The 13132-nt window shown below is 39.1% G+C and overlaps 1 protein-coding gene across 1 annotated transcript in view; it reads left to right on the forward strand.

The window, feature by feature from the left end:
• Positions 1 to 13132, forward strand: part of LOC126412765 (neurobeachin) — a 1487907-nt gene that overhangs the window by 697999 nt on the left and 776776 nt on the right. The window contains exon 29 of the mRNA XM_050082518.1: positions 8760 to 9264. Within this exon, the coding sequence (XP_049938475.1) occupies positions 8760 to 9264 (505 nt within the window). The remainder of the gene's footprint in view (positions 1 to 8759; positions 9265 to 13132) is intronic.

The following is a 13132-nucleotide window of genomic DNA, read 5'->3' on the forward strand; positions in this document are numbered from 1 at the left end:
ATATATATATATATATATATATATATATATATATATATATATATATAAAATTCAAGCTTTCGCAACAAACTGTTGTCTCATCAGGAAAGAGGGAAGGAGAGGGAAAGACGAAAGGATGTGGGTTTTAAGGGAGAGGGTAAGGAGTCATTCCAAACCCGGGAGTGGAAAGACTTACCTTAGGGGGAAAAAAGGACAGGTATACACTCGCACACACAATCATATCCATCCGCACATACACAGACACAAGCAGACATTTGTAAAAATTAGGCATTCTTTACACTGTGATCTGATGTTTATTTCCACTTGAGCTTGATTATAATTCAACAATAACTCCATCACAATAGTCTTGTCATTATTCACTGTAAGTTTCCTCATTATTACATGTTCTTTGATCATACAACGGTTCCTTTATTATTTTACAATGCTAGCTGTTCAACCCAGTCCCAGTTAATAATTGATGTATTGTCATTCTAATTGATGAATTTCTTATGTAGAGAGTTTACATCAGCTGCATCTGTAGAAAGATCAGCTGCATTGTTGCAACATTTACTTTTGAAAAGTCTCACTGATATAGTAAGTACTCCTAGTCTTAAACAAGTATACTATGGATTAATCAACCTGCATTTGCAACATGTGGGATTTAAATTCGGGATGGGTTGCGTACAGTCCACATGGGTGGGATATGCAGGCTTCAGAAGAGAGCAGTTAGAATAGTGGCTCATATGATCAAATGCCTTTCTATAGGGGCTACTTCAGTTGACTGACTGTACCCATTGTATGTCCTTAAAGGCAATTACATTTGTAATAAAGAATGAAGAAATAACTGTAATGAATAGAGATATCCATAAACAGAATACATGAACTAGATGTGATTGTCATAGAATACTGAGTAATAAAAAGAGCTTCAAATCACAGTCCACTTGCAACTGGAAGACAGCTTTATAACAGGTTGCCAAATAATATAAAGAAACTCTGTGGAAATCTTTTAAGGGCAAGTTGAAACATTTTTAGTTAAAAGATGTTTATACTTACTCAATATAATGGAAGGAAACATTCCACGTGGGAAAAATTATATATAAAACAAAGATGAGGTGACTTACCGAACAAAAGCGCTGGCAGGTCGATAGACACACAAACATACACACAAAATTCAAGCTTTCGCAACAAACTGTTGCCTCATCAGGAAAGAGGGAAGGAGAGGGGAAGACGAAAGGAAGTGGGTTTTAAGGGAGAGGGTAAGGAGTCATTCCAATCCCGGGAGCGGAAAGACTTACCTTAGGGGGAAAAAAGGACAGGTATACACTCGCACACACGCACATATCCATCCACACATACAGACACAAGCAGCGTGTGTGCGAGTGTATACCTGTCCTTTTTTCCCCCTAAGGTAAGTCTTTCCGCTCCCGGGATTGGAATGACTCCTTACCCTCTCCCTTAAAACCCACTTCCTTTCGTCTTCCCCTCTCCTTCCCTCTTTCCTGATGAGGCAACAGTTTGTTGCGAAAGCTTGAATTCTTTATACTTACTCAGATTTTTGACCCAGTTATATATACACTCCTGGAAATTGAAATAAGAACACCGTGAATTCATTGTCCCAGGAAGGGGAAACTTTATTGACACATTTCTGGGGTCAGATACATCACATGATCACACTGACAGAACCACAGGCACATAGACACAGGCAACAGAGCATGCACAATGTCGGCACTAGTACAGTGTATATCCACCTTTCGCAGCAATGCAGGCTGCTATTCTCCCATGGAGACGATCGTAGAGATGCTGGATGTAGTCCTGTGGAATGGCTTGCCATGCCATTTCCACCTGGCGCCTCAGTTGGACCAGCGTTCGTGCTGGACGTGCAGACCGCGTGAGACGACGCTTCATCCAGTCCCAAACAGGCTCAATGGGGGACAGATCCGGAGATCTTGCTGGCCAGGGTAGTTGACTTACACCTTCTAGAGCACGTTGGGTGGCACGGGATACATGCGGACGTGCATTGTCCTGTTGGAACAGCAAGTTCCCTTGCCGGTCTAGGAATGGTAGAACGATGGGTTCGATGACGGTTTGGATGTACCGTGCACTATTCAGTGTCCCCTCGACGATCACCAGTGGTGTACGGCCAGTGTAGGAGATCGCTCCCCACACCATGATGCCGGATGTTGGCCCTGTGTGCCTTGGTTGTATGCAGTCCTGATTGTGGCGCTCACCTGCACGGCGCCAAACACGCATACGACCATCATTGGCACCAAGGCAGAAGCGACTCTCATCGCTGAAGACGACACGTCTCCATTCGTCCCTCCATTCACGCCTGTCGCGACACCGCTGGAGGTGGGCTGCACGATGTTGGGGCGTGAGCGGAAGACGGCCTAACGGTGTGCGGGACCGTAGCCCAGCTTCATGGAGACGGTTGCGAATGGTCCTCGCCGATACCCCAGGAGCAACAGTGTCCCTAATTTGCTGGGAAGTGGCGGTGCGGTCCCCTACGGCACTGCGTAGGATTCTACGGTCTTGGCGTGCATCCGTGCGTCGCTGCGGTCCGGTCCCAGGTCGACGGGCACGTGCACCTTCCGCCGACCACTGGCGACAACATCGATGTACTGTGGAGACCTCACGCCCCACGTGTTGAGCAATTCGGCGGTACGTCCACCCGGCCTCCTGCATGCCCACTATACGCCCTCGCTCAAAGTCCGTCAACTGCACATACGGTTCACGTCCACGCTGTCGCGGCATGCTACCAGTGTTAAAGACTGCGATGGAGCTCCGTATGCCACGGCAAACTGGCTGACACTGACGGCGGCGGTGCACAAATGCTGCGCAGCTAGCGCCATTCGACGGCCAACACCGCGGTTCCTGGTGTGTCCGCTGTGCCGTGCGTGTGATCTTTGCTTGTACAGCCCTCTCGCAGTGTCCGGAGCAAGTATGGTGGGTCTGACACACCGGTGTCAATGTGTTCTTTTTTCCATTTCCAGGAGTGTATTTAATTTATGACATGATATCAGTGTTGTAAATGTACAAAGAAATGATGCCCATCACTGTAAAGTAATTGAACAAATAAAGATAATAATTTAGTAATAATAATAATAATAATAATAATAATAATAATATCATCATCATAATAATTGTTGTTGTTACAACTGATGGGGGATCAGCTGTTACACAGTGGTGGTCCTTCCACATGACACCACCCACTACTTCCAGCAACCCAATATGTTATAAGCACATTCCATCTGAATAGCATGGATTCACGTTAAAATTTGAGTGAGTGTCACATGTGTGACCACACTGATGACTGGTATACTGTGCACCCCAATGATGGAAGGTTATTTGTAAGGACATTTTAATGTAGCAAGTTAAGCATACTTAATGGTACTGTATTAATGAAGCTTTAATATTATCATCATGTGATACATACTTACTCAATATATTGAGCATCTCATCGCGGGAGAATGACCACTGCAATACTGAAATAATTACTAAAACTAATGAACTCGTACAGACTTAGATTTGGTCACACCTGTTTTTTCCACCACATTTATTCTTGTCATAAAATTAATTCATTCATTCATTCTTTAAATATGACAAGCAGCTGTTTTAATGATTTGTGGCCATTGGGCTGTCATACCTGTAACATCCCTACATCAGCATGGTGAACACCTGAAGTTTCCACAAATGATGTGCACCTTTTGTCAGATCTCCAAAATAAAACTATAAAGCTTAGTTTTATTATGGTGTATGGTGCTCCTCATGCCTTGATGGATAAGTGAATAAAAGTGTGTTAATTGTTTTCAGTACGCCCTAAATAGATGGTGGGATGGTAAATTGAAAGCTATCATTAAACCTTTCTCCTCATGGTTATAATTGTTTATTTTTACCAAAATTATGACAGTTTCTTTTCTCTAAGTTCTTCAGTTTCTTGAAATATGCTGAGTGAACCAGAATTCATGCATATGGATGCCACAGCACAATTCCGTACATACCAACAGTAAAAAAATGTCTGTAATAAAATTTCTTCCCTTGGATATTTTCAGTAGAAAATGAATGTCTTAGATAGTTTGGCAATACTGCAATCATTCATATGATAAATATTTTCATTCAGTACTGTGTAACTGAACTGCCAAGTTAGAATAGTGGCAGAGTTTTGTATTCGAATACTCTAGTTCTAAGAGTTCTTTCTGCATCTAAATTTAATTTTCTTTTATTTTCTGTTGTGATATGCCATCTGGTTTCATAATTGTTGCACAGTGCACAGCAAATCTTACACAAAAGATGTGCAATTCTTTAATAATAATAATAATAATAATAATAATACAGAAATGAGAGCACGATCTTTTTTATTGTTCAGCTATTGAAGACATATTTTACCTTTAAACATTCACTCTGCTTTGTTCCATGCACAACACTCCTTGATGATTTCCAGTCCTTTGTCAACATTGCTTCTGTTTTCTCCAGTTTTACCACTTCCCTTAAAAAAAACACTGACTCCACTCCTCTGTTTCAATTGTTCTCTCTCTGCTTTCTTTATTCTAGGTAGTTCCTTGCAACCATGCAAATTACATAGCCACATTGTCTAAGTATATGCTGATAACTGTAATAGTTAATTTATTTTTAAATGATCATTACTCTTCATGACTATTTCTGACATGATCAGCCAGTAATCACTGTGTTCGAAATTAAGAGAAACTGTAGTGGTAAGATACGTATCATTTAAGAACAGTGTATACTACAGCTTTATTGGACAGAACTTAATAACAAAAATAAAAATAATACAACAAGACCTTATGTGATAAAGTTAACACAGTGAAACTGATGTTTAAACCAATTTTCTCATTTACATAAGATATTCCCTTTGAACCTGATGTAAAAATGTGCCTGCAATGACTGTGTAGCTAGCTTTCTCCTGTGATAGTGTGAAAGGTACTTATTTGTGTCTTGTTTCATAGATATACTAAGTATAACAAAGATTCTGGATGTACTTCCAGGTCTCTAAGTGTTGCTCACTGTTTTCAGTACAATCTAAATAGATGGCAGGACAGTGAATCGAAATCCATCATTAAATCTGTCTTCTCATGTTTATAGTTGTCTCTTTTTAAACTGGTTTTACTGACCCTGCTTTCCCCTGAATCAGACTCAGATACTCAAGTATTCTAACACAAAACTCTACTGAGCAGCCCAGGTGCAAGATACTGGAAATTCATGGTATTGCAATGTTGCCATGTTGCCTTTCCTTAATGTTGATTTTCCACTGAAAATATAATCAATTACCTATACTTCCTAAAGGAAGATTTGAGTCCTATCATGCAGGCACTTTCGTTGGTGACTCAGGAGTCCAATGCGAGAACCCACGTGGCACCCTCAGATAGGGCAAGTGTATATCAAGCCGATAGAGGGCTTCATTATAACTGCTTGTCTACACGCTCATTGTACGGCATCCGAGACACAGTAACATACCAAGAATGTGCAAGCGGTGAAATATTGTTACAGAAGTTTTTGCACTTTAAGTATGTGAAGAGTCTTGCTGCAGTGTCTGTGTGCATGTATTTCGGTTCATCTTATATGTCCTTTCTTTCTACACTGCACTCCATGATGAGCAAAAGTAACCAGCTAGAAGCTTAAAGAGTTGTGTGAAAGGTGCTTTATTGTAGTAGAAAGCTACATCAGTTAGGAATCAGTCACTGTTGATATTAGCACACAAGTATGCTGGAGGTGCTGCATAAGATGGTAATTGTAGGAGTCTTTTAGAGGGCAATGTGAATCATTATTTAGAGTAGTAGTTACTGAGTGATAGCACGCTGAAAGCGTTTTAGCATTATCTGAATGGAAGGCTGCTGCAGTATCTTGTCTCTGGTAAAATTATAGTTGTTTTAGATATTCAAAACAGATAACAGTTACTTCATCTTTTGTTTCATGCCTTTCATAAATGAAGAAAGACTGTAGTGCAAAATTAGCTTGTCGGCAGTGGAAAAGAAAAATCTGTTTACAGTAATGAGCCATCTAAATTCAGTTTGATGGCAGTTGGTACTAAGCTGTTTGCATCTTGTTTTAAGGCAAGGCACGATAATGCTTTTCCCTTGTTTTAGCCAAGCTTTCACTACGTCATACAGTATTTTATTTGCAGCAGTATTGCTAGTTTACAAGGCTTAAGAGATACATGAATTAAATAATAATGCAGCTTGAGTCCACCTTACAAATAATAAAATTATTATTCGTTTTCTTTCATTTCATTTTCGTTAGTTAGTGTGTAAAGTGGGTAGCCCTCTTTGAACATGTGAAAGAGAGATAATTTTCGTGATTTTTTCAGGTAAAATCTTTTGAAGATTTCACAAAACAGCTTCGTATCCTGATAGAGAATTCAATTCTGATCAAAATCATGCATCTCATTCTCAAATTGTGTTTACTGCCAATTTTAAAAATATTATTTTGAGAAAAACTTGTTTAAAATTTTGGGTTACTTTTTTTGTGGTTAAGTTAAACATACCTCCAGTCACTGATCTGTGGACCATACAACAATCTTTCCTGATCCAAAAGGAAGTTGTCCTCGATCTTCTCTGTAGCCATGGTGGTCCTGTGGGTCTCTTTGGCAGCTTCTGTCATCCACTGCTCTGTTCGCTCAGTGCACTTTTCGTTCACTTTCATGCAGAAGTTGTAAGAACTTGGTCCGATCTCAAGTTAAAGTATGCTCATAATTTCCATAATGCCCGTTAGGCCATCATTGAAATTACATGGCAACTATTTTTTTCCTCCCTGTCAATGGTTTTCAGAGACACTTTTCACAAATGGCCTTGTAACTTGATAACAGAGTTTCTGCTGAACTTCGGATTAAAACTACAGTAAAGTGAACATTCCAGAGAAAATTATTAGCAAATAAACTGATTTTTTGGAATTTTCAAAGAGGACTACCCCCCACCCCCCACCCTTGATTGGAATTATTGTTACTGAAGTTACAATTACTTATTATGTATTTGTAATCTGGTGGTCTTTACCATTTAATACTTGATGATTTCCGTGCTGTTTTATGTATTGTGAAGTAGTATCACATAGATATTAATCTACACTACTGTGTAAAGGACTGTTAGCTGTTGGAAATATTTTCTGCTAATATCAGATTAAGTGTACACGTTTCAGCCCAGTAAATGGTAATATTGTATTTACAGTTATAATGATCACATTGCTGATGTTAGTGTAAACTTCTGTAAAATTTTCCATGTGGTTCACCACATATCTCAACTGATAGGCTAGTTAGATATTTAAAAATGTAAGTTTATATACTTATGAATGAACTGTTGAGAAAGAAGTGTTTTTTCGTGTGTGGAACCAATCATCAGATGTGTAGTAAAAATATGTCTTTATTATTGTCAGGGATTTAACTCTTGCTACAGCTCATAGCATCCTTTTACAATGACTGCATCAACCATGACAGCCAAATGCACACACACACACACACACACACACACACACATTTAACTTAGTTTCTCCAGCATAGAAAGACTTAAACTGGATAAAAATGATGTACCCACTTACGCTCTGTCTTCTGTTAATTTAACTTTGAAACAATCTCAGAGTGGTGCTAATACTCTGAAATAAGTTGGACAAATGTTTTACAAGCAAACTCCTTTGAAAATGAGTAACACTTCTTTAGCCTTCTTGCAATTGATCTCAATGTGGCATCTACCTCCATCACATCACTTGTGGACTGATGTGACTACTCCACCTTTATTTTCTCCAATTGGATACCCCAAGGTATTTGATGCCTGTTACTGATTCAAATACTTGCTTTATAATGGCATAGTCAAGCAACATTGGACCATTGGGATATTTTTGCAGATTACATTAAAGTTGTTCCATTAAGTTTCGGGTGTGCAGCCACAAGAAATCTCCTTCTTCTTCTAATATTTTGCCTGTATAACGTTCAGCCATCTTCAGAGTGAGCCGCAAGACTCATGCAGTCTTGTGGCTCACTCTGAAGATGGCTGAACGTTATACAGCCGAAATATTAGAAGAAGAAAGAGATTTCTTGCGGCTGCACACCCGAAACTTAATGGAACAGTCTTTGCGCTGCCAAAACCTAAAGATTTACATTAAAGTTAATTATGATGAATGTCGTCTACTTGTCTTTTCATGAAATGTATATGACTGCAGGTCTTCTTACATGACACAATATTTTTTAGACAATGCAAACATTTCATATATAACCATTTCATCTGGAAATAGTTTCAAAATACTGCCAGCTTTACTTACCTGGACACTTTCATATGTATCATGAAAGCAGTGGCTCTGCCACACTTCCCTGAAGCACACCAAATGCTGCTTTCACTTCTGTAAATGTCTTGCCACTGAGAGGTTCTATTGAGTTCATAATAAGTTTTAAATCAAGGTAATATGAGGCCTTCTTTGAAATTACTGAGAAAATTCCAATTGTTTCTTTTTAATGGTATATGGCTTAATTATTGAAGATGAATGAAACGTCAGTGAATTGTGCAGCATTGCTTACGTTATGGTGCAAATGCTTCATTTTATCTACTCAACTAACATTAAGTATGGTAAGAGGACATAGTGTACTTGAATTCAAATAATAGTTCAACTTTCCTGACTCTGTTATATTTCATGAGCATGCCAGTTACATGCTTGTTTTCATTATAATTTGCATACCTAGTGTAAAGCCTACGTTAAATAGTAAAAAAAAATTATTGCTTGCTGAATAGATATATAAAATATTGTCTGTATAGTGGCTATTCTTGTCACACACTTTTATTTTATTACAGAGTGGAGACTCTGCAGAAGACAGTAGTTCACTTCAGCTAAACACAACAGAGCATATGCAAAATGCAGAACACAGTGATGTAAATGCAATAACAGAAGATGAGAGGTCTACACCGATTGTCAATGATGATAGCTGGACTGATGTCAACTTAAATGAAGAGGGTCCTGAGATAGCATTGTCATCTGATTCAATGCATAACAACTTGCATGATGGACATGATAACAGTCGTGGTGAAAAGCCTCGTGCAGAAATATCTGTTGTACGTGTTCCGGATGGTATGTGCCCTACTCCTGCACAGATGAGGCCAGATGAACTGCCCATAAAACCTATGGTTGAACACTTGGCTGTGCCTACGCCTTCTCGAGAGGCTTCACTCACACAGAAGCTAGAAATGGCTCTGGGCTCTGTCTGTCCATTACTGCGGGAAATAATGGTTGACTTTGCTCCTTTCCTCTCTAAAACCCTGGTTGGATCACATGGGCAGGAACTTCTAATGGAAGGCAAAGGTAAGTAGTCATTGTAATCAAATATTTTTGTAATGATAAGTGAAAATGTCACCAAATAATAGAACAAGCTCAGATTGAGTAAGATAACATACCATTAAGTAAAAAATGCTTTTATGATTCCCAATTAATTGAGTTCGGTTTTGGTAAACCTGTACCCATCGTTATGGAAGGAATCCAAAACAAAACCTTAGGAATTTTGATATTATCTCTTTTTCAGTTGTTACATTTCAAGAAATCATTTTTGTTACTCTTTTTCATAGTCTTCTTACTACCTAAATGTTAAGTAATTAAGAACTCTGGAAGCCTTTCAAAATATTGTTACACCAGATAACATAAACATTTATAATAAATTTTTATTGGAATTGCAGCAGTTTACAAGGAAATATCTCTTTTCCATGCTGCACATGATTTTTAAAATTTTATTTATCCATCTAGGCACATTTCACCTTTTTAACAAGGCATCTTCAGTGGGTGCCATGGAACATTATGAGGGTGTGCTTAAATTAATTCCTTCGAATTTTTTAATGTGAAAACTCGTAAAGGTTTGTAAATAATACATACATTATTAACATTCTGCGTATTTATTCATAATGTCTACATATTTATTTCTCAACATTGTGATCCTGGTGACTACCACATTTCTCCCAGTGAGAAATTAGTTTGTTGATATTGCCACTGTAGACTCTTTGACTTTTTTGATGGAGCCATCACCGTACCTCAGCTTGCAATGCTTCATCACTATCAAAGTGAAGCCCTTGAAGGTGTTCTTTAAGTTCTAGAACCACCTGGAAACCAGGTGTTGATAAGTCAGGACTGTGTGGAGGATAATTGATGAGAGTGAACCCAACGTGTCAGATTGTTGCAAATGTTGCAGTGCTCGTGTGTGGTCTGGCATTATCATGCTGGAAGGGAGAGAGCCCTGCATGTGGACGAATGCATCAGATTCGAAATTCAGTTACAGTACACTGTTCCTCATGCATTGACATGGTTAACATTGCATGCCACCATGTTACACGCTACAGTTCAGAGCCCTGCAGTGGAAGAGGGCTGCAAACACTTAGATCTGAAGAATAAAGATGCAGAATGTTAATAACATTTGTTTTGTTTTAAAAGCTTTAAGAGTTTTCACATAGAAAAATTGGAGGCATTACATTTCAAACATGCCCTCATATATGATTTTTTTGTTGTTACATATTGGTTATAGATTCAAAACAAATTATGGAAATTTTTATATAGTAAAATGAAAAAGAACAAAAGAAAGAAATGAACATATGGCGTATTTGGCCGGGAGGCCCCATCAGAGGAAGATCGGCTGCCAAGTTCAAGTCTTATTTCAGTCAACGCCACAATGGGTGTGGTTCAAATGGCTCTGAGCACTACGGGACTTAACATCAGTGGTCATCAGTCCCCTAGAACTTAGAACTACTTAAACCTAACTAACCGAAGGACATCACACACATCCATGCCCGAGGCAGGATTTGAACCTGCGACCGTAGCAGTCGCGCAGCTCCGGACTGAGCGCCTAGAACCGCGAGACCACCGCAGCCGGCCACAATGGGTGTGATGAGGATGAATTGATGATAAGGAGAACACAACTCCCAGTCCCCAAGTGGAGAAAATCTCCAACCCTCCCGGGAATCAAACCCGGGCCCACTTGCATGTGAGGCGAGCATGTTACCACCCAGCTAAGCAGGCGGACATAATAAAATGAAAAGGTGCTTACAGTAAAGTGTCTAATTTATTATTAACACTTTCAACACTGCCCTCTTTACACTCGGCACTTGGCTGTGGACTGGCATATTTAATGGATGTTTGAAATTAGATTGCAAAGAACAGAAAAATGATAGGAATATGGTTCTTGCATCATTTAAAAGGAAAAAGTGAGAGCTTTACATGAATGTGAGTTTATTTTACAATATAAAATACAAATGGGTGTTATAATTAGAAACAGTAAACACAAAAATGCCGTGGATAAAAAAGTTTTACATGATCTCTCTCTTGAGTAATGCCATTATTACTGTATCTAAATTTAAAACAACATATCACCGGACTGTCTAACTGCAGTTACCTGTAAACTAGAGTATTTTAATAGTTCAGATGTAGTTAGCCTTTGTGTGAAAATCCTGGAAACATTGTGGGACGCAAAGGCCAACGCCACAGACCTTGCACCACTATCTACTGTCCTTCCTTATGCGCTTACCCATCTCTTTCTACCCCCTGTCTGAACATACTTTGCAATACCTAGTAGTATTCACCTTGTTTGCAGTGGGTGGGACCTTCTCTGGAAAGTGCCTTGCAAATGTCCTCTCAATTTGTGAGGATGAAGCAGCTTGTTGCTGAAAAATATTTCCGCACTTCTCAGCCGATTTCTTGCCCACTTTGTGAATAAAGTCTACTAGGGATACATTCTTCCTCGTCTTCTCTTTATATAAAATAAAACTGTTGACAGCTGAGACGATAAACAAGTGGAAAAACAGCTTTTTCCACCACTTCAAAGTTTTTCGGGCAAATGGATAATAGCTGGAGAACTGATCTGCTCTGTCAACCCCAGCTTTATTCTTATTGTAGTCAATAATAACGTCTGGCTTTACAATTTCTGCTGTTCCATCTTTCGCCCTCACTTGAATACTAGTGCTGGTAGACTTATGCTTTGTGGAAAGACAAAAAACATCTTGTTTTGACTTCCACTTCATTGCCAAGAGATGGTGTTTCCTTTGAAAAACTATCTTTTTTTAGTTTTAGTGTTTTGAATATTCATTGCAAACCTTTCTTGTTTTTCATTACAGTTCCCACTCCAAGAGCTTTATTTTCCCACAACATGTCCAAAAGAGATGGACCGGTGTAGTACCTATCCATATAAATGCAATGTCCTTTGCCAAAGTACTGTGAACACAACCTTTTTACAAGGCCCTCGATGCTATTGTCAACACTGTCTGCAGAACCTGTATATACATCACAGTTTAGCATATAACCAGTTGATGAATCGCAGAGAGCGTACAATTTTATTCCATATGTACTGGGTTTGTTTTTCATGTATACTCTGAAGCTTGTTCTACAACGAAAGGGACTCATTGCCATATCTATTGTCAGATTCATGCCTGGACGAAAATTAATTTTGCTTTTTTTCACAGAGAAATCAAACAAAGGCCTCACTTTGTGAAGTGGGTCATGCTTTTCTTCGCCTCTGCTAATGAACGTAGGATTGTCATTTAAGTGTAACATCGACAATGTAGGGCAAAATCGATCGCGACTCAACAATTTACTCGCAAATCCTGTCTGTGAAAACGGGTCTGTTGACAAATAACCACTGATTTTCGGCCATTTGACGACGCACATATGCAAAATAATACTGAGAGACCAATAAATCTCTTGCAATTTTACTGCAGACCACTTATGCCAAACAGAGTTTATTTTCAGGCAACCCTTGCATTTCATTGCCGTAATAACATTACCAGCGTACCGAATCGTTTCACTTTTGATGAGCCGAATAAGGTTGTCGTCAAAGAAATAACTAAAATATCGAAGCTCCTCAGTGGCATCTGAAAAATGCGATGCTACGCTAACTACTTCTTGGAAGTCCGGCAGTGCTTGCTGATCATCTAGTTCCAACCAATCTTGCTCTTTGTGCTCAGTTAGGCACATACGACCAGGTACCACAGATGGTGACTGATGGTCTGTTCCACACTCTGCATAGAAAAAAAATAATGCTAAGATTGGTACTGAAAGGTACTAAATGCAAGTGAAGTAATGAACATTACTCACAATACAAAATGTGGTAATGAACTCTTCACTTTATAAACAATTGAGACATATACATACCTGAATCATCACTTGTACTTTCTTCTGGAGAGTACGAATCCTCTCTATC

Source organism: Schistocerca serialis, chromosome 7, assembly GCF_023864345.2.
Source record: "Schistocerca serialis cubense isolate TAMUIC-IGC-003099 chromosome 7, iqSchSeri2.2, whole genome shotgun sequence".
In the NCBI taxonomy this organism is placed as follows: domain Eukaryota; kingdom Metazoa; phylum Arthropoda; class Insecta; order Orthoptera; family Acrididae; genus Schistocerca; species Schistocerca serialis.